The 26,545-nt window shown below is 39.2% G+C and overlaps 2 protein-coding genes across 4 annotated transcripts in view; one reads left to right on the top strand and one right to left on the bottom strand.

The window, feature by feature from the left end:
• LOC110286153 (protein SSXA1) overlaps positions 1-3,539 on the bottom strand; it is a 4,555-nt gene extending 1,016 nt beyond the window's left edge. Inside the window, exons 1-3 of the mRNA XM_021152628.1 lie at positions 3,474-3,539; positions 2,910-3,024; positions 2,510-2,608 (exon numbers count right to left, since the gene is read on the bottom strand). Coding sequence (XP_021008287.1) covers positions 2,510-2,608; positions 2,910-3,024; positions 3,474-3,539 — 280 coding nt within the window. The remainder of the gene's footprint in view (positions 1-2,509; positions 2,609-2,909; positions 3,025-3,473) is intronic.
• A 12,199-nt stretch (positions 3,540-15,738) lies between these two features.
• LOC110287252 (zinc finger protein 182) lies at positions 15,739-26,237 on the top strand. 3 transcript variants are annotated; one of them, XM_029473458.1, is made up of 5 exons: positions 15,739-16,265; positions 16,732-16,790; positions 21,032-21,158; positions 21,374-21,466; positions 22,082-26,237. In XM_029473458.1, the coding sequence occupies exons 2-5, from the start codon at positions 16,776-16,778 to the stop codon at positions 23,785-23,787; spliced, it is 1,941 nt and encodes a 646-aa protein (XP_029329318.1). In that variant the 5' UTR covers positions 15,739-16,265; positions 16,732-16,775; the 3' UTR covers positions 23,788-26,237. The 3 variants fall into 3 exon arrangements, with proteins under 3 accessions (XP_029329318.1, XP_021009565.1, XP_029329320.1); XM_021153906.2 differs by having other exon boundaries at positions 21,019-21,158; XM_029473460.1 differs by having other exon boundaries at positions 22,085-24,089.
• Positions 26,238-26,545: the final 308 nt, after the last annotated feature.

Genomic DNA, 26,545 nt, shown 5'->3' with positions numbered 1-26,545 from the left:
TCCTCCTCCTCCTCCATCTCCTTCTCCTCCTCCTCCTCCTCCTCCATCTCCTTCTCCTCCATCTCCTTCTCCTCCATCTCCTCCTCCTCCTCCATCTCCTTCTCCTCCATCTCCTCCTCCTTCTCCTCTTTCTCCTCCTCCTTCTCCTCCTCCATCTCCTTCTCCTTCTCCTTCTCCTTCTCCTCCTTCTCCTTCTCCTTCTCCTTCTCCTCCTCCTCCATCTCCTTCTCCTTCTCCTCCATCTCCTTCTCCTTCTCCTTCTCCTTCTCCTCCTTCTCCTTCTCCTCCTTCTCCTCCTTCTCCTCCTTCTCCTCCTCCTCCTCCTTCTCCTCCTCCTCCTCCTTCTCCTTCTCCTTCTCCTCCTCCTCCATCTCCTTCTCCTTCTCCTCCATCTCCTCCTCCTTCTCCTTCTCCTCCATCTCCTTCTCTTTCTCCTCCTTCTCCTTCTCCTTCTCCTTCTCCTCCTCCTCCATCTCCTTCTCCTTCTCCTCCATCTCCTCCTCCTTCTCCTTCTCCTCCTCCTCCATCTCCTTCTCCTTCTCCTCCATCTCCTTCTCTTTCTCCTCCTTCTCCTCCTTCTCCTCCTTCTCCTCCTCCTCCTCCTCCTCCTCCATCTCCTTCTCCTCCTTCTCTTCCTCCTCCTCCTTCATCTCCTTCTCCTCCTCCTCCTCCTTCTCCTTCTCCTTTTTCCTCTTCTTCCTCTTCCCCTTCTTTTTCATCTTCATCTTCTTCTTCTGGGTCACTGATTTCTTCATATATCACAGGTTTCTTCTTTTCCCTTAACTGATGACTCACTGGCCTTCTGAGTCCTGAGATTGAGAAGGGTTAGTATATGGGAGCTGGGTGCTGAGAGGATTTAAGAGTTTTGTTTCATCAGAAAGTATAGAGCTTGGACCTCACATGTGTCCATGAGCTTTTTGTCAAGCACTTGTTCTTAACATCTTCTGACACAGACAGACCAAGACAGCAGATCCTCCCCACTTTGGACCAAAGACCAATTCAATAAGAGCCTTCCCTTGTAACCTATTTCATCCAACATGTACCTGAGAGTGCATATATTAGCTGAGACACTGCAGTGAAACACTTAATTAGGTTACTATGGGGAACAAAAGGATTGGTGATTTAGCTCAGAGATGCTGGAATTTTCCCAGCATAAACAGACTGTTTAAAGTAAAAACTGGAACAAAAAAAATGGCATTGACAAAACCAACTTGCAGAGATCAAGCTCCACATTTATGAATCTATTATATTTACTGTGGTAGCCTATGGAATGCTTAACTTCAGAGTTACAGGATTACTGGAAATTTTTATGTTTTTTATTTATTTATTTATTCTTTCTTTCTTCCTTTCTTTCTTTCTTTCCTCCTTCCTTTCTTTCTTTCTCTTCTTTTTTATTTCTTTTCTTTTTAGAGCTGAGAAGCCAGAACAGAAGAGCTAGGGAACCCATTTGACCATATTGTTGATGACTATGTATGCTAATCAAATACCCAAGGCCTGTGCAATTGAAGCTCACATGGTAGATCAAGCCTAGATCTTATCATTAAAAAAACTAAGTCCAGGGAACTACCCTAAGTCTGAGGCTATCTGGGAGCTGTAGCATGAGGCCCAATCTTAAAAATTCCATACTACTGTCTCTGTGTCCCCTTTCACCTATATTCTATCTCTTACCCAGCCTGTGAGAAATATATGTATTCATCTGTGTATCTGTGTATGTGTCATGCATGTAGAGTAGGAAAATGATCTAATACTATTCTGTGCTAGCCATGGTCTACTTGCCTCCAGTCCCTGCCTCTATTTAGGCAGGATGATTCCTGGAGTTTAGGAACTCAATGCCAGCATGAGTCTATATCTAGCTATATCTGCTAGGATATAGACTGTGTTTGTGAACACATAAACAGACAACTCCTTTCCAGGGTGAACATATAGAATAAAATTCAATTGAGAGTAAAAGCTGTATTCCATTAATATATCTTGATGTAATAATGGGTAGCATTTGTCTTTCTTTTATTTGAGTATCTGTTATGATGCAGATTCTGAAGGTTTAAATAGACTTTATTGTTTAAAATTATAGTTACTTATACTGTGATTCATGAATAGTCTTTTTCAGGAAATACATAGCTTTATAAAAAAGAAGTATTTCAAGCATGGACACTCATGGAAACTTGCACTGGGTGCACGTGGAACTCAACATTAGCACTCAAAGTGTTTCATATCTCTCTGATGTCTTTAAACAAATCAGCCACAACTGAAGCTGGCTATTCTTCTCTTACCAATCTCACCGTCCTTCCAGTTCCACCCAAGCATCTAAATATTTAACATTTACCTACTGTCAAAGAAAATATACATTCTCCTTTTGCACATTTAACTTTTTTTGTGGTATCCATATACTTAACTTTTTGACATCACTCTTCCCTCAGCACCGACCTGAGGAATGGGAGATTTGTCTGCAACCCTCACTGGTACTTGATGGAAAAGTTTTCATATGCACAGCCCCTCCATGTCTACTCACCTTGACTCTCATGGCTGGAAACTTCATCAGAATCACTGAGCACAGATTTTGTGACCCGTTCCTTAGATTCCATGAAATCTGGGAGATGGGCTCTGAGGCCTAGAAAGAAGCAAAATGTTTTTTCCTTATCACACAACTGAGAAGAGGAATGCAAGGGGCTGGCTCTGGGAGGATATAAGACAACACTGTACACCTGAACAAAGGCCTGCTGGGGAGCAAATGCAGGCTACAGGGATGCATGCTATAGTGGCTGTTGCCTGCCCTCAGCCCTGCATAGGATAAAAATGAGCAGGATATTCAGCAGTTGAATTGACATTTCTCTTGAAGAAGAGGCAGAGAAGCCATAGTATAGAGAGGGCCTGGAGGGCCTGGCTTGTCTGAACCCAGAGCTCACTCTTACCTAGATTAGTCATGGTGGTGTAGTTTCTTTTCATATACACATATGTGATCTTCTCTGAACGGCTCAGCTTTTCCCACTCTTCCTTAGAGAAGTATTTAGAGATATCCTCGAAGGCCTAGAAAAGCAAGAACATTTCAATCTGACAGCCAATCTGCTGTGAATGTGTGCCCTTCAGCCTAGAGCATGTCCTCTGCTCCTATACCTCCACGCAACTTGTGGGAACTGGAGAAAGCTCCTGATGGGTGGATGTGAGAGCAAAGAGAGAAGCTATGGACACTGTCCAGTCTCCTCCTTAGCATGTGATAAGAGTTTCATTGTTTGATTCCCAACTTTAGGCACCTTTAGAAACAGGATATTCTGGAGTAATTTGGAAGACACCAAATTATTGTAGCACAAGGTCGCAGACCAAACATGTTCAGAGATGCTGGAGAAAGATCCTCTGACATTGTGTGGCCTACTTTGTCCCTGATGCTTCTCCACAGTGCTTCTGCATTCATCTACTGAGAAATCTAAATCCCCATAGCATTCCCTGGCCACACCTCTGCCCCATGAAGGTCACCTCACCTTGCATGTCTCCTCTGGCTTGTGCTTAGTTTTTCCAAGGTTCACTGAATGAGACCTTCTGTTCATGGTACTAGGGATGCAATCTTCAGTGTATGCTTGAACACTTTAAGCCTGAGGAGGGAGGACAGCACCAGCCAATCACCTAAAATTAAATTCTATTTTCCTTATGGCTTGTTTGTCCCTTGAAAAGTTACATGGAGGAAAGCCTGGACATAGACATATCTGGATTAGCAATGACAGGGTTTCTATGACATAACTGAGATGTGTTTGAGTCTCCAAAGCATGTTGGCTACTGATGTTACTAGTCCTCCTGGATGTGTCCTGAATTGAAGGACACACAGAAAGATCTTGTTGGATGTGTCAGGTAGAAAAGAACAGTCCCCTACATTCTCACCAGAATGTAAGAATGTTGATTTTATAAGTGGGGGAAGAGGGAGTACTGTCGAGGGAGATAGGATAATGATTACCAAAGAACAGTTGGAGAGGAGTAATGAGTAGGCAAGATGACCATGGTTTACAACCAATCAGTTACTATTAAAGAGAGGAGTCATAAGTCTACAAGTAGAGAGACCAGGTAAATGTTTAAGGACAGGCAGCATTAATCGCCCCAATTTGATGACAATCTACCGTATACATATCTTTATTTTCCCACCATATTCCATAAACCTGCAGGGCCGTTATATGTTCAGGAAACAAAAGACAAAAATCAGAAAAAGTAGTTCTTAGGAAGTCAGGCTTGGTGTTGAACAAAAGTGTTTTTCATGAGGTAGTAGAATAAATGTGCATCATATTTTTAGAGGTTAAAACTTATTTTTCTAGAGCCAAAAAAAGGACAAAGAATCAGAATGAGTTTTTATACTAAAAATATAGTTTCATTTCATGAAAGTGGAATTTTTCTTCCCAGGAATTTTAGCATTTTATTTCTTTTAAAATAGAAATAAGGTAAATGTGTGTGGAGGTGTGGGGGTGTTCATTTTCATGCACTTGTACATGGAGCCCAGTGTTCAGTCTCAGGTGTCATGCCTCACGAGACATTCACCTCATTTTTAAGACAGTACTTTACCTTGGTACAAAAAACTTGCTAGGAAGGGAGCTTCAGGGAACTAGCTGTCTCCACTGCTCTTAGAGTGGGGAGGTCAAGAGCCTGCCTTCTTTCTTAGCTTTGGACATCAACCAGAGTGCTGGAGATTGAACTTGGGCCTCATGTTTACAAGGCTACTGTTTATCAACTGAGCTCTTTTCCCGGGCCACTCAAAAATTTAATATACACACTCACACACACCCCCCACAAATGCACATTGAATTTATATCTGTACACAGTGTGATATTTCATTATATGTTAGTATGTCAGTACACGTGTAGGTCTTTGTTTTTGCCTTTGAGACTGGCCCCAACTCCGGTTCAAGGTATCTTCCTGTCTCAGTCTGCTGACTGGATTAGATTTATAGGCTTATGCTATGGTGCATTCCATGGTGTGCAGTTTTGAATGTGGTGTTCAAGTATACAGTGGTGATACAACCTCTCTAAAGGATGGATTTTGGTTGATAAGGAAATGAATGCATAAGAATTTAGTGACTATTACTGGGTTCATCTGGAAATTATATGAATGAAGCCAAATAGAATCTGTGAGACAACAGGACCAGACATTGCTGTAGCTTGTCAAAAGACCCTCACTCACACAAAGACCGCAGAAACCGTCATCGTTGCAAAACACATGAGGATTTTACTTATCTAACATGTTGGGGAACCCCCTCTCAGCAATCAGGCCGGAGGAGAGACCCAGAACAAAGAAAGAACACACTTTTTATAACTTTGTAAGGGCCGGATATAGGCACCAGAGTAGTCTGGCTTATTTTAATTGGTATAGCTAATAACCTTTTTAGACATTGGTTGGTTTGTATAGGCTGGCTCTCATTTTGTCTGTCCTTGAGGTTTTTAGTGTGAGGTGGGGCAGGGGAATTGTTAATCTTGTTTTTGACTCTTAAAACTATGTTTCTATATTTGTTTAGTCAGCCAGCTTTTATCTGGCTCTGTACTTGGCCTGCTAGTACAGTTTGGAAAGTCTTTTTGAAAGGGGAAGGTACGGGGTAGTCTTGAATTTATTTTGGATATTACAACATGATTCACAATGAGGAAATGTAGTTCCTTTGATAGTAGAGCACCCAAGGCTGGCCTTGGAGATCAAGACACTTGGCACTTTATCTGCCTGATGTAGTAAAGCACTGTCTTGGACAGAGGCCATTTCCTCCTCTACCACTGAGGAAACCTTGGAGCATCTGGCTGTTTTAGGGATTTCTTGTGCTGGGGGTAGTATTGTTTCCCTCATAAATATTAACATTATACTCGACATACTCTCACAGTACTAAATGGCAATTTTGTCTAGGCTTTTGGGGAGACACAATATCATGCCAACTCTCATAACTAAAGATATCCAGGTACTCAGAAGGCACTAGAATGGCTTATCCTATGAAGGCCACCTGCTTTTCTTTTCTTTCTTCTGGTGCTTGGACTGGAATTTAGGGCCTTACATACGCTAGACAAATGCTCTACCACTGAACTACATCACCAACATCTTCCCGTTTTTCTATTCTGCCCTGGTTTAACTTGTCTAAAGCATCCCTCTGAGAAAACCTACCTTAGTCGTCAGGCATCTACCAAACATTCCACAAAGAAGCATGGTAATTTAAATAGAGACTGGCGATCAACCAATCAGGGCAATACGTGAATATGAACTAGCCAATCAGGGTCAGGAACCTGGGTGTGGCCAGTGATGGAAGAAAGAATGTAGTGTGACATCCTGTCTTACCAGAAACAAGTTTTTCTTTCTTTCTTTCTTTCTTTCTTTCTTTCTTTCTTTCTTTCTTTCTTTCTTTCTTTCTTTCTTTCTTTCTTTCTTTCTTTCTTAGTTAATTTATTTTATTTTTATTTTCTTCATTTACATTTCCAATGCTATCCCAAAAGTCCCCCATACCCTCCCCCCCACTCCCCTACCCACCCATTCCCACTTCTTGGCCCTGGCCCTGTACTGAGGCATATAAAGTTTTCAAGACCAATGGGCTAAAACGACTGTGGTCTTTTTGGGTAAGTCTGAGTGAAGCAGCATTTTTTTTCCTCTAGTGGTAAACTATTCTGAGATCAGCTGGGCTGCCAGTTCATGTGCAGCTTCAGTGTTTATTGTTTGTGTAGGAGAGAGTTGGTTAGGGGCATTGAACTCAGGATTTGTCAACTGCTTTGCCCTTTGGTGAGCTGGGATTAAGGACAGGCATGCACCACCACACTGGGGTTCAGTTTTTCCCTTTTTATCCTGACTTCATCTTCCTATCCTCTGGTAAGTGGATGTAGACCTGTATAAAAGAGTATATATTATGCAGACCAGAATCTCAAATCCTTCTCACCCTATAAGATGGAAGAGAGCCATAGGCTCTCTAGCAGAACATAAAACTTCCTGCAAGTTTGTAGAAAGCAATTTGGGGGCTGTTGAGATGGCTTGTTTAGTGAAGGTACTTGTCACCACACCTAACAATCTCAGCTTAATCTCCAGGGCCAATAGAGTAAATGGAGATGACCTCCCAAATGTTTGCTGTCCTGTGAGTTCCACTGCAAGGCTACAGCTTTTCCCTCCAAACAAACAAACAAACAAATGGCAGTTGTCAAGATTTCAAAGTTTTCTGGATGTGATTTTCCCTCAAAGCCCCAGGAGCAGAAGCATATTTTATACGTAATAATATTTATACCAACAGTGGTACAGAGTGCCAGTGATCAGCCTCAGCTGAGGGCAGGGGCTTCAGAAGGCTCAATACAAGATGAAAGGAAGGAAGGGTCAGACACTGGACGTCATTCATTTCAGGAGAGAGAGAGGAAGCACATCTCAGATGGCTTTTTGTACTCTGACACCTTTTGTCTCTTTCAGGCTTTATTTATATGTAAAATTGTTTCCTCAGAAATTTTATTCATCGATTACACAGCTTTTCAAAATACATTGTCTTCTAAAGTCTTCCTTGATTACATAAGATTATTGAAAGAGGAACAAAGAGAGCAAGCAGCAATTCAATGAGAACTAAACATTAGCATTATGGTAAAATCAATTTTCTTTAAACACAATATTTCCTTCCTTAAGATTGGTGTTGTAAAGCCTTGCAGTTACAGAAATGCCTGACAGGATGACTCTATATGAATTTGATTCTGTTTCAGTTTGGCATCAGTTTAATAGATCAAAAGTTAGTTCCTACTACCTGTTATATCAAACTTGGCTTTCTACAGAAGTTCAATCTCTAACCTTTATTTAATTCTTCCTTTCCTCCTCTATATTTCTTTTATACTTGGCATAAGACCACCATCCCTTCTTTGATTCTTAAGATATTGTGCAGCCCCTTTGCTTACTCAAGGGTGGTCTGCCAGTAAAGTTCTGGTCTGACAAGTCTGTTCAGGAAAGCAGGCAGTTCACCAAACCGAGATGCCCTCGTCTGTGTCTCTGTCTTGAACCCTTGTTTCAATATGATTCCTATCTTTATTACAATTCTGTAAAGAATAGAAGAGCACCCGGATTCCTTAAACTGTTTACTTTTGCCTTCAGGAAAGTACCAAGGCTTGTCATTAACTAGCATGATCAAAATCCCTTCCTATTTATACAAGTTCCTTGTTTCTAAAGCTGAACATTTAAAATCTAACAATTCAATTGTAGCTTGTCAGCCTCTAAAATTTCCCTAAGGTTTTCTTCTTTAATAATTCTTCTCAAACCCTCTATCTCATGCTTACAAATAACCCTCATTAATGATCTAAATGTTTATTTAAGTAATAAGATCTTAGGAAAGACTCAATTTTCTGTGTAACTTGTTTCCTGGGAACTTTCATAAATTTATTCTTGTTAACACTAGCTTTGTTATTCCAGCTCTAGATTTTGGAGAGAGGACTTTAACAGTAAGAAACATAAGTATAGCAAAAGGCCTCAGTGGGGAAGAAGCACCTAGCCTCACAGAGACTTGAAGTGTCAGGGTTGAGGAGGGATACTGAGGGGGCACCCAACTGGCCCAGAGGAGAAGGGGCAGGGGGCAATGGGGGAAGGATTGTGGGAGGGGTAACTCAGAGTGGGGCAGTGAGTAGGATGTAAAGTGTATAAATAAAAACATTAAATTAAATAGAAAGCATGAATAGATTTAATTACCTGAAAGGGACACATGAGGAACAATTCTGTTGTATTCCTAAGCACTGTTTCATCCAGCATATTAGAAACAAATTGAATGTGTATATAATTAGAATGATAAATTCTGATTACAAGGAAATTCCTTTTTTTTTCCCCTCTGATGACTTTTACTTCCATTCCAGATTAGAAAACTGAAGCTCCAGTTAGAGGAAGAATGGCAGAAGTGTTCCAGGAATGACAGCATGTCCGGGGACCTGGCAGGACTGCAGAACGGCTCAGACTTGCAGTTCATCAAGATGCAGAGTAGGTACCAGGGGACAGGCCAGACTGTGCTGGGATGCAGCATGTATCCCTGGAATAGAGTTGGATATGGGCTGCTGGACCGCAGGGGAGTAGGAAATTCCTTATGGATGTATATGGATGTAGTAAAATTAATTAAAAAATAAAGGAGCTGCCATGGTCATAGTGACCCTTCACAGCAATAAAACCCTAAGTGAGATACTGTGTTCAGAATCTTTAGGGCTCCTTGAGGCCACAGATGTGGGAGTTCATGCAACTAGACACCTGGGATATGGGATGTAGCACTATACAGTCTTAAACTCACTTCCTGGGCCCTACAACTTCACACTCCACAAATAAGCAACACTTCTAGGTTTTCAGAATTTCCATTTCTTCCTCTATGGAATAAGATAATAAATGCACATTTCTAGTAGGTCTTTTATAACTTCCCTTTGTAAAACCAGTACAAGGCAAGTACATGTAAGAAATGGTCAACACATATTAGCTTTGGTTATGTTTTTTAATCCATGAACATGTCAAAATATTAATAGTCATTTTCTGTACTCCAATTGCTTTATTTTTAAAGAATCTCTTCTCCACTCAGGCAGTCCTCTAGTTAGAGTGCTGGATTTTGTGGAATCAAGACTAGCTCCACACTACTGAATCCTTCCCAGTGATACTTAGCACATTCTTCCCAGAAATGTGGTATAGTTTTCTGGCCTTTGTTCCACATTGCATGTGGCAGGTCAACTAGGAAGTGTTCAAAATTTGTCTCAACATCCTCAAAGTTATGTTCTTATTTTTTTAAAACATACAGATATACTAAATCTGTAGTGCCCAGGAAGTGAGTTTAAGAAAAAGAAAAGAAAACAAAACAAACAAAAAAAAAAAGAAAGAAAATTAACTCAAATAAATCAGTAGCCTTCCTTTATACAAATGATAAATGGGCAGAGAAAGAAAGTAGAGAAATGACACCCCCACAATAGTTACAGATAATATAAAATATCTTGTTGTAACTTTAACGAAACAAGTGAAAGATCTTTATGACAAGAACTACAAGTCTTTTAAGAAAGAAATCAAAGAAGACCTCAGAAAATGAAGAGATTTCTCATGCTCATGGGTAGGTAAAATTAACATAGTAAAAATGTCTATCCTACTAAAAGTAAACTACAGATTTAATGCAATCCCCATCAAAATTCCAACACAATTCTTCAAAGACATGGAAAGATCAATTCTCAAATTCTTTTGGAAAAACAAAAGGCCCAGTATAGCAAAAACAATTAACAATAAAAGAGCTTCTGGAGGAATCACGATCCCTGATCTCAAGCTGTACTACAGAGCAATAATGATTAAAAACTGCATGGTATTGGTACAGAAACTGACAGGTTGATCCATGGAGTAGAATTGGAGACCCAGATATGTAGCCACATACTTACAGATACTTGCTCTTTCACAAAAAAGCTATATATATGTATATGTATATGTATGTATATATATATATATTGCTTATATATTCTTCCCAGAAATGGAAAGAATTCTGGAAATCAATATAAGAATATATATATGTATATATATATATATATATATATATATATGAAAAAGAAAGCATCTTCAATAAATGGTGCTGGTCTAAATGGCAGTCTGTATGTAGAAAAGTGAAAATAGATCTCTATATGTCACCTTGCACAAAGCTCAAGTCCAAGTGGATCAAAGACCACAACATAAAACAAAACACACTGAATCTAATAGAAGAGAAAGTGAGAAAGTGCCTTGAACTCTTTGGCACAGGGGAAAATTTCCTAAACAGAACTCCAATGGCTCACACTCTAAGATAAAAAATTGATAAATGGGACCTCATGAAACTGGAAAGCTTCTGTGAGGCAAAGGACATAGTCAATAGGACAAATTGACAACCTAGAAATTGGGAAAAAAATCTTCACTGGCCCCACATCTGATAGAGGGATAATTTCCAGAAGACCTAAAGAAATCATGAAGTTAGCCTCCAAAAAGCCAAACGATCCAATCAAACAATGGGGTATAGAACCAAACAGAATTCACAGCAGAGGAATCTCGAATGGCTGAGAAGCACTTAAAGAAATGTTCAAAGTCCCTAGTGATCAGAATAATGCAAATCAAAACAACTCTGAGATTCAACCTTACAGCAGTCAGAATGGCTAAGAACAAAAATTCAGGTGACAGCACATGTTGGCAAGGATGTGGAGAAAAAGGAACACTCCTCCATTGTTGGTGGGATTGCAAACTTGTTCAACCACTCTGGAAATCAATCTGGTGATTCCTCTGAAAATGAAGATCCATCTATGCCACTACTGGGCATATATCCAAAAGATGCCCCACCATGCCACAGGAGTATGTGTTTCATTATTTTCATAGTGGCCTTACTTGTGATAGCCAGAAGCTGGAAACAACCCCGATGTCCTCAACAGAAGAAGGGATACAGAAAATATGGTTCATTTACACAATGAAATACTACTCAGCTATTGAGAATGAGGACATCCCAAGTTTTGCAGGCAAATGGATGGAACTAGAAAATATCATCCTGAGTGAGGTAACTCGGGCTCAAAAGTACATGCATGGTAAGTGGATGTTAGCCCCCAAGGCACAAAATACCCAGGATACAATCCACAGAACTCAAGAAGGTTAAAAGCCAAATGGCCCAAGTGAGAATGCCTCAATCCCACTTGGAATGGAGAAGAAAGGAATCACAGAGGGCAAAGGGATGAAGGGACCTGGGTGGCAGAAGGGACAGGGAGGAGAAAAGGAGAACATGGTCAGGTATGGGACAGGCAGAAGGGACAGGGAGGGGGAAAGGAGAACATGGTCAGGTATGGGGGGCGTGGAACAGGAGTGAAGTCCTGAAGGCCAGCAGAGAGAATTGAAACAGGCAACTTTGGGAGGTATGAGGTGGAGGGAGCCTCTAGAATGTACTGTAAACCTTGGAGATGAAAGACTCTCATGATTCAAAGGGAGGGACCTTAGATGACATGCCCTGTCTAAAAGAACTGCAGGAACAAAAATGGAGAAGAGACTCAGAGAAAAGAAGTCCAGTGATTGGCCCAAATTGGGGTCCAGCTCAAGGGGAGGCCCCAAGGCTTGACACTATTACTGATACTATGCTGTGCTTATAAACAGGAGCCTATCATGACTGCCAAACAAGCAGCTCCAAAAGGCGCAACAAGCAGCTGAAAAAGTCAGATGCATATATTTACACCCACCCAATGGACAGAAGCTGGCGTCCTCTTTGGTTGAATTAGGGAAAAGCTGAAAGAAGCTGAGGGGGGAGAGTGATGCCATAGGACGACCTGCAGTCCCAACTGACCTGGACCCCTGTCCTAGGGTTTTAATGTTGTTTTTTATAAGACTTGCCTTGGTCATGGTGTCCATTCACAGCAATACAACCCTAACCTATACAGAGAACCTTGGTCCTGTGAGGGTTTGATGCCCCAGCTTAGGGGGATGCTGGAGTGGTGGGGTGGGAGAGCATGGGTGGGGGAGCACCTTCATAGAGGCAGAGGGGAGGGAGAGAGGGCATATGTGTGATGGGGGATTTGTGGAGGGGTAACCAGGAAGTGGGCTATTATTTGAGATATAAACAAATGGAATGATTAATAAAAATATAAAATAGAAAAAAACCCATCCCAACATTGATGATGACTCACAAAAGCAATCATTATTTTGACATATTGTGGATTCCCTTTCTAGGGTGAGGGGAAGTGTGTGTGTGTGTGTGTGTGTGTGTGTGTGTGTGCGCGCGCGCGCGCGCACGCACGCTACATCTGGTCCTCGGTATTTAATTCTACCAAGGTGGATTCATTTAAGTACTCTTATTCCTGCTTGGTTCCATAGAGTGAGGCCACATATAATAAAACTATAACAATAGCACAAATCACTACCATGACAAACAGTTACTGTGGAATTTTTGATTCTGAGTTTCAATACTTGAAGTCATCCAGAATTTCTCAATTTGGGTGACTGATTAGATGGTCTCCTGTCCAGATCAGCATTATTTCCAAATATTTTGCTATTCCCTCAGTCATTCTGCCTTTAATGAAGGAGTAGCTTAGTTACCTCAAAGATTAAAAACCATTACGTTTCCTGATTTCCCTTTCTTCCTCTAAAATGTGCATAATATTCTTTTGCAATGTTATAATCTTGGATTTTTCAGCCTCCAAAACATGCGCCAAATAAACATCTATCATTTAAAATTATCCAGCATGTGTTATTATGTTATTACCACAGAAATGTACTAACACAAAAATTCTATATTCAGTGAAAGAAGCAAAACACAAAAGAGAATGTATGATTCTACTTTTATAAAATGTTCACAATAAGCAAACCCATAGTGACAGCAAAAAAAAAAAAAAAAAGTATGTGGTAACTAAGATCAGGGAAGGGTGGGAAATGGTTGTTTGATGACCGTGGGATTTTGTCTTAGGTACTGAAGACGGTCTGGAACTAGATAGCAGAAATGCTTGTGCAGCATTGTAGATGCAGTAAATGGCAATGAATACCATGTGTTAAAATGGATAACATAGTAAGTTTCATGTTATATGCGGTTTTTTTTTCAATAAAAAAGTTTGCCTTTTCCCCAGGCATCCTCATTAGAGTGGCATTATCTTTAAACCCTGCATAATAAATAATCCCTGGCTCTCCACCATGGTGCTCAAGGAAGTCAGGGAGAGCTAGAAATCCAACTTCTTTCTTAAAACCATCCAGGTTTTTGGATGTTTATCCTAAATGCTTCATTGTGGGAATAAACAATGTAGACTCCAAGCAAATTTGGAAGGAAGATTGTGCTACTAATAGACAAGAACACCATGTTACACAAGGTATTTGGAAGAGAAAGCCAACTCTGGAGAAACGGTTTCCTTATATTCAGGGTAATGTGGGTTTTGTGTTCACTAAGGAGGCAGTGCTCTTTATATACAAAGTGCTTTATATCCCTAACTTATTTTTTCATTCTCGTTTCTTACAAGGCACCCATAAATGTTGCTACTGTTTGTCTGCACAGTGGTTATGGGACTGTTGCTTCAGTGCCACATTTTATCATGGATGGGCACAAGTGGGTCCTGACTGGGGACACTGAGTATACCTTCCCACTTACTGAAAAGATCTAGGCCTTCTGCCTTTGTGGGTCATTTTCCTGTAGCTACTGCCACTAACACCACTTCTGCTGTTGCTGGAGGAGTTAGATAAGGATACAGGACTTGGTCTCTAATCATCAAAAAATAAGCAACTCATCTGACCTTATGTGAGAAACATGGAAATAAAGGCTTACTTGTCTTTAAGGGTTTCTTTGGGTTTTGTGTGGGGAATCAAAAGCAAACCTCTCTACATGGTACAAATGTGAGCTGCCACTGAATTATGGACCCAGATCCTCTCCCCTTGCACAGTTTTCATATGAGGTAGTAAATGTGAACACAGGTCATGAAGCAGAATGAGCAGTTAGTAACAGTGCAACTGAAGTGGGTATGAATTAGTGTGATTGGCAGAGTGGGAAGAAGTGAGAATCCTGAGAGCATAGCAAGCTGAAATGCAGTTGAAAGTATCACTCAGCTTAAGTCTTGTGCTCCTGGAAAGCAGGGACGAAGCTCCCTATCTTTTTCCTTTTGTGGTCCAGTAAAAGGCTAACTCTACAGGTCCCTGTCTTTTCTGGCTCTGGCTGCCACAACAACATACCAGCATAAACACTAGGAAGTTGCTTTCTCATAGTTCAGGGAGCTGGGAAAGGCAAAGTCAGCTGATTTGGTTTGGGGTAAAAGTTGTCTTTCTTGTTTACAAATAGCTGTGTATTACTGCATTGTCATGTGACTTAATTGGTGTGTGAACAAAAAATAAGTAAACTCTTATGTGTCTTTTATTAGTCTACCAATTCCATTGGAGCAGGGTTCACCCTAACAACATTATCTAATTCTAATTACTTTCCAAAGACTCCATTCCAAATAATATTGCATTGGTTTGGGGAGGATACACAAATCCATAGCACTCCCCGTGCCTTTTCCATATTCTGAAATAAGTCATCCATGCTCATGACTCAAGGATGACTGCTCTATTGATGTGTCTTTATAAAAACCCTAACCCTTCTTCCTTGTCTTTAGTATATTTTTCATTAATAAAAATGTCTCTATTGCAATAGCCATGAAAAAGAATCACTTAGTTGACCCTTACATGTTACGTTGGCTTTTACGTGGTAAAATGATAATGCAGTGTCTGCAGTCTAAAGCTGTCTCCTGTTGGTTCCTCCATGACTGTAGAAGAAAGACCCTGAGATAGGTTCCATAGGACCCAGAGCCTGGCATAGGCACTTTCCCAAATCTCTCTGCCACATGTTTCCAGGAATGTGGGTATGCGGGGTGGGGGGGTGGGGTGAGGTGTCACAGTCAGGACTTTGTGGACTCTCCTCCTCATCTCTAAGCCACAACAACGTTGCCTGCGTTTTTGTCTCCAATTTTCCCTGCACCTGAGTTTACCAGCGTCACTTTCTTCAGTATCCCTGTCTCTGAGCACAGACTCTTACTGCCCTTAGACTTGCATACGTCAGCATCCTGGTATTTCCCATACAGAGGATCATACCAATCTGAGTCTTCTTCACAGCTAGCCTAAATAAAATATGCCTACCTCTCTAGTGGTATTTCCTTGAAAGAACTACCAACTCCATGATTTCTCCCCGTGTCCATAATGCTGCTGTTCTTTAGAGGAACGCATTGTTCTCTGCTCTGATTCTCTTTTACCCCATATAGCTCCCAGGAAGGGTAGCAGCGTTCCAGATCTTCCCTCACCCAACCCCGTCTCCTCTTGGTATCTCCCTGCCCAGGGGTCGGGGTGGGGATGCGGAGCTGGGATTGTAGCCCTTAGCTCTAAAAGTCGCCCGTCTTAGAGTGCCTCTGTCAAAGAGTTCAAATTCCTCACAAAATCTCATCTCCTTTAAACATTAAGAGGCAGATTTTTCTCCGCTGTACGAAATGGCAAAAGTTATAAAGATGTCTGCTCCCTTAAAAACTCGGCTTATTGGCGCATCCATTTTTCCTGCCTGCAAATTCAATCCTTGTAGTAATCAAAATATTTTAGGTCCGCTAGCGCTGACAGCTTCAGGAAGGGCTACTGCGCATGCGCAAGTTTAGTGCTCGCTGTAACTAAGGCGGGGAAAAGGACTAAAAAGTGGTTATCTCAGGAAGTTATGACTGATACGGGAAATATAAAAGAGACTTTGCCGGCATAAGAATTCAGATTTTAAGATCGGAGAAGAGAGTGAAGGAGTGCAGAGTTCATTCAGAGCGGAAGTGAGCAGGCTGGCACTCTGCAGGCGGAGTGAGACAGACAAGTGCAAACACACTGCAAACCCACGAATTTACTCGGTGAGTACTTGGGGAGGGGCTCAAATATGAGAATTGAAAATGTGGGCAGGAGGCTGCAGGCTGAGTGATGGAGATCCCTTAAATGAGTGATCTGTGGAGGCTTTGATGGAGGCGGGTAGTGAAGTGAATGATGGGAATATTTGGGACTTGTAATGAGCGTGCAGTAGAGTGATAAGTGTCAATAGTGTAAGTGATGTTGAGCTCTGTAGAGTATATACTTGGGGGTTTTAAGTAGGCGTTGGGGTTTTAAGTCGGCATGACAAAATGTGCAGTTGCCTATGAGGTCCCTGATAGAGCTGTGTTGTTGGATAATGAGGATCTGCGAGGGAAAACAAATTCCCTTTCCCATTTTTCTTAGCTATATACCGTGGCCATTTTACCTGCTGGCATTTGTGAATTTCTGGCATGGTGATTTGGTGGGTATCCTTGCCATCTGAAACTCTTTTTTCCTTCTCCCTCTCAACAGTTCTGCCTTTTTAGGCCTTTGGCTTCTCTCCACAACAGTCAGTCATGACTGAGTCCCAGGTAAGTTCTTATTTGCTTCTCCCAGTTATCCACTAGTTATGGTCTAGTGGTTAAGACTATAGAATCTGCAGCTAAATTGCTCTTAACAGCGTTATGAGCTTACCAAAGCTCTCTGTGCCTTAATTTTCTTAACTGTAAAATGGGAATGGTTAAGATAATATCTACCCTGTATGGTGATTGTGAAGGTCAATTGAATTAATATATGTTTAGAGCAATGCTTTGATACATATATAATAAACTTTATATGTGAGTATATGAATTATTGCATTATTATTTATTCTATAAAGCCGATGCATATAAACACAAACTGTAAGGATATAGAACAAGACCAGCACAAGAGTGTGTGTCATAGGATTTTATATTTTATGTTAAAATACAGTTAATTTTCTAAGCATTCTGAAAGCCATAACATAAAAGGAATGAAACATATTCACTTCTGTCTCATTATTAAAGAAACAGTAAGCCACTTCCACGGATGCACAAACTTCCTAGTGTTGATCAGACAGTCCTCTGATGGGTCCTTCAAGTCCTTATTAGAAAACAAAAGGCTAATATTGCTCTGTTGTAACTTAAATTATTTTCCTGTCAACCAAACGTGTCTTGCTAAAACAAAACTAAAAAGGATGTGACTGTTCAGGAAAGCCAAGCCAAGCCTACAATAAATATGTCCTGGACTACATGTGAACAAAAACTTGATGACCAAGAAGACTATATAAGCCTTATGTCCTTCATATTCTTTTCCAGATTGTTTTTCATTTTTATGATCTAGAAGGAAACCTTGAGAAACTCAGAGGGTTGTCCATTTACTTTTAGCCTCAAAATTCATAACATCTCTGAATATTTTACATTTTTTCTTTTCTGTCCTTCTTTAACAAGTCTACTATTTCATCTTCTTTTTTCTTCATACAAAAGCAGCATAGGACCAAAAATTCAAACTTCTTTAATAAGTGTAGTCACACATGCTTATTATCCCAATTTTCAGGAGGTCCAGAATTCGAGGGTAGCCTTGGTTACCTAGCAACTTCCAGCCTAGCCTATGTAGCAGACTGTGTATCCAAAAAAATCAAGGGTTAATTCAACACCCCCCCCCCGAGAAAGAGAGGGAGGGAGGGACAGATGAGGAGGCCGTGGAGATTGATAGAGCACACTGAGGGTGTAGCACAGTGGCAGTTTTTCTAGCATATAGTGGGCCTTGGATTCAATCCTAAATGCAGAAAACAAACTCTCGAGGAATTTACAGTTAGAAAAGCACTTATATGTAGTTCATTTGGCTAGAATGCTCAAGATACCCTTTGTTCTTCTTCCAGGAAAGCAATAATAATAAATAAAATAAAAATGGAAGGCAAAATATCTCATTATATCATCAATCATTGCAGATCATTTGAATTTGTTTATCTTTTGCTACTCTGCCTTGATCTTTCTGTATGTACATATGTTTCTAAACATAATAGTTAACATGCATTCCTTTTGTTAAAATTTACTCATTAAATAAAACTTTTGCAACTCTGTCTTCTCTTTACAATGTAATGTTGGTCACAGCAATATAAAGTGCGCATCCATAATCTGAACATCTAAATTTCCCAAAGTTTCAAATATGAAACATAAAAATTCCACAAATGATCTTATGTGATGGTGGATCATAGCCAAAATGCAGGCATTCTGAAAGTATTTTATAAAATGTCCTTAAACAGCATACACACACACACATACACACACACACACACACACACACATATATATATATATATATATATATATATATATATATATATATTTCATGTGTACATTTGGATCTCATCACTAAAAATATATTATTATGTGAATATTCAAAAAAATCACAACTCTAAAATACTTCTTTGTCTCATGAATTTTGGATAAAGACTGCACAATCTGTAGTAGTAATGATGGTGGTGCTAATGGTAATAGGACTGGCAGCAAGTGACCTCATACTATGCATAGCACTCTACTGAAGAAACACTTTATATGCAGTGGCAACTTTAATCTTCATAATAACACTATTAAATAGACACCATGATCAACCATGTATTCTAGGGGAGGGACAGAGTAAATACGATTTACACAGCTGGAATAACCCCTACTAAATGAATACTTGTTTACAGATGTTTCAATATCAGGACACAGAGGGGTTTTGTTCTTTGTGCTTTTAAATCAATGCAGAGGATGAAATCCAGGACCCCCTATATGCTAATGAGCATTCTATTACTAAGTGACACACCTTGCTCATAGATGTTTTATTTTGTTTTCCTTAATTTGATTATTTTAGTTTTGCTGTAGGGTTTCACACATATAACCCAGGCTAGTCCTGAACTAGGTATTCTCCTGCCTCAGCCTCCTGAGTGCTGAGATTATAGACATATGTTACCAAAGTTAGCTCACATAGGAATAGTTTGAACAGCTGTGTTTTTCTCTTGTATTCATTCATCATGATTTATTGATGTACTTCATGTTGAAGGAACTTTGTGTAATTTCTGATAGTGGCATAGTGATGGCTTGTCATCTTTGTTTTCAGAGATAAGCATTTCTAAAATGTCTATTTGAAGAGGTGGGTGTGCTGTGAATGTGCATAGATATTGCCAACCTGCATTTTGAAATGTTAATTCAAGTTGACAGTTTCTCTGATAGTCAATGAAAAGACCTTTGTCAATCCTCTTGTCATAGTTTAAAGATTTGCAATATGATAATTGGAAATATATTTAGGTTTGTGTTTATCAACATGGTTGAACAATTTTGTTTTTCTCTTTTTATATTTCTTTTGTGACTTGTTTTTTCCCCAAATACTCCTTTTTTTAAAGTGGGTTTCAAATCATTGTCTTCCTATTTTTTGAATATTTTGTGGAAATATAACTTAGACAAAAATCTTATGATGTACATTTGTTGAAATATAGCAAATACAAAAGCACATAAAGTACACAGTTTTCATGAACTTCTAAAGATTAAAAAACACTTAAATAAACAGTACTTGGATCAAATAAGAGGAGGAAATAACATGGTTCCCAGAAGCTTCCATGCCATTTCCAATTATTAGCTCTTGATTTATATTAACAGCTTTCTCATTTCTATCATCATAAATTATTTTTGTCTTCTTGAATTTCACATAAATGGAAATATACATATTATACTTTTGGACCTGACTTCTTTTACGTGTCATGAATTTTTTTGTGATGCTGGGACTAGAACCCAGAGCCTTACAAATGTTATGTAAGCACTCTTCCACTAAGCTTTATCTCTCACCCATCATGTTTTAAATACACATGTTACTTTAGGTATCAGTTGTTTGTTCTATTTCTGCTATTTTGTTATTTTGCATAAGAGTTTCACAATTACTCTTCAAATCCACTGCTGATAGATGTATGCATTTTTGCTATTATAAATAACATTTCTGTGAACATTCTTGTTTATGTATTTGTGAACCTGTGTGCATATTTCCTTTAGATACAAATCAAAGAGTAATGTTGAAACTTCATAGAAGTATTTTCAGCTTTAACCATTCTACCAAGACATTTTCCACAGTGTCTGTACCATTTTACTCCAGGCAGGGTATGAAAATTTGTGTTGCTCCACATCACTGATAACATTTAGATTGTTTGACCTAATTTTAACTGTTCTGTTAGAAAATACTACTATCTCAGTGAGGCTTATGTTTGTGTTTCTCTGATGACTAATGTAACAACAAGCATCTTTTTGTGTGTTTATCCACTATTTGGATATCCTCTTTTGTGAAACATCTATTGAATATTTTTATTTTTAATATTGGATTATCAATATTTATCTCATTAGATCTTAATAGTTTCTATAGTATGAAGGTCCTTTGCTTTAATTAGATCTTGCAGTGCTGAGAATACAGTTCAGGGCCTATACATGCTGGTTAAGTATTCTACCACTGAGCTACACCCCTAGTCCCTAAGAAGGAATTTTTAATGGTAAAACAATACCTTTTATTTGAAGTATATTTCTTTATCATAAAGAACATTATCTCTTCAGTTAGCCTGGTCTGATCGATCTCTCTCTCTCTCTCTCTCTCTCTCTCTCTCTATCTATCTATCTCTATCTCTCTCTTGCTCTTCCCCCTCTTATAAACACACACACACACATCATATATACTCTATAAATATGTGCAAATAAAACGTAGCAATTTTAAAGTATTAAAAAAAAGATTTACTAACATTTGGAGATGACTTTAATTTTTACCAAACTAATTGAATAAAAGTATGCAATTACAGGAATCAGTGTCATTTGAGGATGTGTCTGTGGACTTCACTCAGGAAGAATGGAATCAACTGGACCCTATTCAGAGGAGCCTATACAGAGATGTGATGCTAGAGAATTATAGCCATCTTGTCTCTCTGGGTGAGGATGGCTTGTTGAGTAATTTATAGTTTCCCTAATAGTGTAACTTTATGTTTCTAAAGTTTCAATACCTTGGATTCTGGGGATCAAAGTTTTTATTTCCTCTTAAAGATGTTAATTGCCTATGTGAAATGTACCCTTATTAAAACCTACCTTACTAATTTTGACTGAATGTCACACAGAGTACCCAAGACTTCTATAATTTCCCATTACAGGGTATCCTATTACCAAACCAGAAGTGATCACCTCTTTAGAGCAAGGAGTCCTTGGGATAATAAAGAGAGAAATCCCAAGTTCAAGTTGCACAGGTAAGAAGAGAGAATTAGAGGATGGTGAAAGCAAGACCCTAAATGCTCTGGTGAAGGTTTTCTATCTCAAAAGATAGAAGGATCTCAAAAGATCTCAAAAATATCTTCCTAAATTGTGTGTGTGTGTGTGTGTGTGTGTGTGTGTGTACTCATTCCAAATTGTTAGTTTAGTAAGCTTATCTCACAGTAACCTTTAAATGAGATGTTAAGAAAGAAACTGTACCCTACTTTGGCTTATTCCTTCAGCTTCTTTTTCCATTCATTCAATCATCTCCAGCCTTTCTGAAAGCATTCTCGGTGTCCCTGCCCACAATCCTAAATTTACTGTCTTTCCAGGATCCCTTTTTCTATTCATAGTTCTCTGAACCTGTTTTTAGTTTCCCCACTTTTAACCTAATTTTCAGTCATATTACTTATATTTATTGTTATTTCTTGTTCCAATGTTCATTGGATCACCTTAGAGTTTTTTCCCTCAAGCTCTTAGTGTAAGAGAGATGCATGCTTGGAACCTCTTTCTGGGAAATATGTAGAGTCAGAAGAAAATAAAAGTGAACACCATCGCCTGCTTCTGACTGGCTTCATTTACAGAGTCTGGTTTATTATTTTTCTTTTCAGAAGATGGTCAAGCTGAATACAACTTGGCATGGCATCAGAAAAATCAAAATATATACCTGGAGCAAGCTATATCCATTATTGAGAAAAATGTGACTGAAGAAAGAAGTTATGAATGTGATGGATTTGTAAGCCCACTTTCTCAGAGCACATGGGTAGTTTCTTCAGGACCCACACCCTATATGAATAACTCATTTGGGGAAAGTATTAAAAATAATTTAGGTTTACTCAATCCTAGTAGTATGAGCTTTGCAGCTCAGGAATGTTATGAATGTAATAGATGTAGGAAATTATTAATTCCTGGCAGACATGAGATAAGTGACAGAATGAAATCCCAGGAGCATAATATGTTTGGAAAAGAGCATATTTATAACTTTGTTCAGCATGACTTGACTCAACTTGGAGACAAAACCTATGAATGTCCTGAGTGTAGAATAACCCTCAGCCCAAGTTCATTCCTTGTTGTTCATCAGATCACTCACATAGGAGAAAAGCCTTATGAATGGGAAAGATGTAGAGAAGCATTCAACAACACAGCACACCTCAGTCTACATCAAACAATGCACACAGGAGACAAGCTTTTTGAATGTAATGAATGTGACAAGTCCTTCAGAGAGGAGTCAACACTGCATATACATCAAAGAACACATACAGGTGAAAAACCATATATATGTACTGAGTGTGGCAATGCTTTTCAAGAAAAGACAAATCTTATTATACATCGGAGAACTCACAAAGGAGAGAAGCCCTATAAATGTACAGATTGTGAGAAAACCTTCAACCAAAAAGCACATCTGAATGTACATCAGAGAACACACACAGGAGAAAAACCTTTTGAATGTACCAATTGTGGCAAGTACTTCAGAGAGAAATCAACTCTGAATATACATCAAAGAACTCATACAGGAGAGAAACCATATGTATGCAATGAGTGTGGCAAAGCCTTCAGAGAAAAGACGAAACTCATTATACATCAGAGAACTCACACAGGAGAGAAACCCTATGAATGTTCAGAATGTGGGAGAGCGTTTAACCAAAAGGCACACCTCAGTGTACATCAGAGAACACACACAGGAGAGAAACCTTTTGAATGCAATGAATGTGGCAAAGCTTTCAGAGAAAAGTCAACACTGCGCAGACATCAAAGAATTCACACAGGAGAAAAACCTTATGTGTGTTCAGAATGTGGAAGAGCCTTTACCCTTAAGCTAAGCCTCAGTGCTCACCAGAGAATTCATACAGGGGAAAAAACAGATGGATGTACTGTATGTGGAAAAGTCTTCTCCCGGAAGTCATACCTCATGTTACATCAGAGAGCTCATACAAGAAAAAAACTTGAAAAATCATATGAATGCAATGAATGTGATAAAGCATTCTTACAGAAATCATATCTCATTATTCACCAGAAGGTTCACGCAGGAGAGAAACCCTATGAATGTAATATATGTGAGAAATCTTTCTCCCAAAAATCATATCTCATTATTCATCAAAGAATCCATACAGGAGAGAAACCGTATCAATGTGATAAGTGTAGCAGAGCCTTCAGAGAGAAGTCCAAACTCACTGTACATCAGAGAAGTCACATAGGAGAGAAACCCTATGACTGCCCTGAATTGGAAAGAAACTTTGCAGAGATCAAAGTTCCTCATGGATTAGAGAACTCAGAGATGAAAGAAAACAAAGAACTGAAAATGGAAAATCTGTCGTAGTAAAGTTAAAGAAAATGGAAATGCAAAAAGCAACAGGGAAATTGTGCTGTAGCTAGGGTGCTTTTCTAATCAAATGACACACTTGTCCCTAAAGATCAGCACCAGCCATATTGGGAGAAGAACATTCTGAGTAAAAGAAATAGGAAGATCTTATTTCTTAAAGAAAAGAACTTGGCCTCTGTACTTTTTTCATCATGGATATATTGAATTATCATTTCGTATCAAAGAGGTTGTCAATGCTGAAATCTTTTCAAGTCTTCAATGTATAAAAGCTGTCAGTTGAAAAACAAACCTCATCATAAATGTGGGCATACATATAAAAAGAATTCAATTAATTAATTTCTCAGAAGTAAAGTAAAGGAAATCTGTAAGTTTCCAAATTTCAAAAACTCATAGAAAACATAAAAATAACTTATTAGAAAAAGTGGTTTACCAAACAATTTTAAGTTAAATATTTAAATATAACCATTAAAGGAACAACAAAGAATATATTACAAAATTCCAAATTATTGTAATAATCAGAACAATGTAAGAAGATACTACTAGAGTATCAAATCCAGGGTTAGGCAGTAATAACAGTTGATAATGTCAATGTTTCCTTCCCAGAATGATCTGGGAAGACTATAAGCTTCCAAGAAGGACTATAAGATGCCTAATAGGCTTTAGAAGACATGTTTTTGACACAAATTCACCAGAGTTCATTTCTGCTGCTTTTAATTAATGCCTACCACATTCAGAATTTTGTCAATAGCCAGCATGGTAGCATCTTTTATGGACTCCCAGAGAGATGTAAAATTTGGTTATCTATCCTGGTTGGGGTGAAATAATGGAAAATTCCAGTTGACCTTAAGGAGGAGGTCTTGAACTCTCCTTGCCATGCAGGGACAGCTAGCTGTTTTAATGATCATCTGTGTTTATTTTTGATGAACGCTGAAAGCAAGGCTTTGGGTAACTGAGCCCTGACTATGGACTACAAAACAACATGAGCAACTACTTCATGAGAATAGCTACTTCCAATGGGATTGCCCAATGAAATGAGAGCAAATGGCAAGTAGTTAATAGCTGTGTTCAAGACACAGCCTGAAAACCAGGCATTCTGTAATAAGAAATTATCACTTTGTGTGTCCTTTGAATTCTTTGTCTAAATTACAAGTCTGTCATTTTAAACTTTAGACTTAGATCATGAAAGACATAATAGGAGGTTGGGGCTTAGAATGGAAGTATGTTAGAGTATGTGGTAGAATGTGACTATTTTAAACTCTCAGTGCACACTGTATTTTCTCTATTTAATTTAAGTCTCCCCGAAGAGGCCACAAATGTCTTAAATAAAGACCCTGTAGTGACCTAATCTGAAAATGATTCTTTTAAAGATAGGACATCTTTCATATCCTTATACCCAACCCCTCTATCTCTAAATCTGTAATTGAATTTTTTATTTTTTTAGATGCAGGGTCTTACTATGTAGGCTAGGCTGCTTTAGGGTTGTAATTTTATGCCATTGCCACCTCAGTGCTGGTATGACAAGCATGTACCAGCATAAACATATCTTTTTTCCATTTTTATTAGATATTTTCTTCATTTACATTTCAAATGCTATCCTGAAAGTCCCCTATACCCTCCCCCGCCCTGCTCCCCTACCCACCCACTCCCAATTCTTGGCCCTGGCATTCCCCTGTACTGGGGCATATAAAGTTTGCAAGACCAAGGGGCCCCTATTCCCATTGATGGCTGACTAGGCCATCTTCTGCTACATATGCTGCTAGAGACACAAGCTCTGGGGGTACTGGTTACTTCATATTGTTGTTCCACCTATAGGGTTGCAGACTCCTTCAGCTCCTTAGGTCCTTTACCTCCTTGATTGGGGGCCCTGTGTTCAATGCAATAAATGACTATTAGCATCCACTTCGGTATTTACCAGGCACTGGCATAGCCTCACAAGAGACAGCTATATCAGGGTCCTTTCAACAAAATCATGCTGGCATATGCAATAGTGTCTGGATTTGGTGGTTGTGTATGGGATGGATTCCCGGGTAGGGCAGTCTCTGGATGGTCTTTCCTTCCATCTTAGTTCTGAACGTTGTCTCTGTAACTCCTTCCATGGGTATTTTGTTCCCCATTCTAAGAAGAAGCAAAGTATCCACACTTTGGTCTTCCTTCTTCTTGAGTTTCATGTGTTTGGCAAATTGTATCTTGGATATTCTAAGTTTCTGGACTAATATCCACTTATCAGTGAGAGCATTTCATGTGTGTTCATTTGTGATTGGGTTACCTCACTAAGGATGATATCCTACAGATCCATCCATTTGCCTAGGAATTTCATGAATTCATTCTTTTTAATTGCTGAGTAGTACCCCATTGTGTAGATGTACCACCTTTTCTGTATCCATTCCTCTGTCCAAGGACATCTGGGTTCTTTCCAACTTCTGGCTATTATAAATAAGGCTGCTATGAACATAGTGGAGCATGTGTCCTTATTACCAGTTAGAATATCTTCTGGGTATATGCCCAGGAGAGGTATTGCTGGATCCTCCAGTAGAACTATGTACAATTTTTTGAGGAACTGCCAGACTGATTTCCAGAGTGGTTGTACCAGCTTGCAATCCCACCAACAATGGAAGAGTGTCCCTCTTTCTNCACATCCTCNCCAGCATCTGCTGTCACCTGAATTTTTGATCTTAGCCATTCTGACTGGTGTGAAGTGGAATATCAGGGTTGTTTTGATTTCCATTTCCCTGATGACTAAGGATGTTGATCATTT

The sequence above is a fragment of the Mus caroli genome, chromosome X (assembly GCF_900094665.2).
Source record: "Mus caroli chromosome X, CAROLI_EIJ_v1.1, whole genome shotgun sequence".
In the NCBI taxonomy this organism is placed as follows: domain Eukaryota; kingdom Metazoa; phylum Chordata; class Mammalia; order Rodentia; family Muridae; genus Mus; species Mus caroli.
This window is presented reverse-complemented; position numbering and strand designations above follow the sequence as displayed.

Coding starts and splice junctions, on each gene's coding strand:
- LOC110287252 (XM_029473458.1), top strand. Junction 21,159..21,373: donor TAGCCATCTTGTCTCTCTGG/GTGAGGATGGCT, acceptor TTCCCATTACAG/GGTATCCTATTACCAAACCA. Junction 21,467..22,081: donor CCCAAGTTCAAGTTGCACAG/GTAAGAAGAGAG, acceptor TTTTCTTTTCAG/AAGATGGTCAAGCTGAATAC.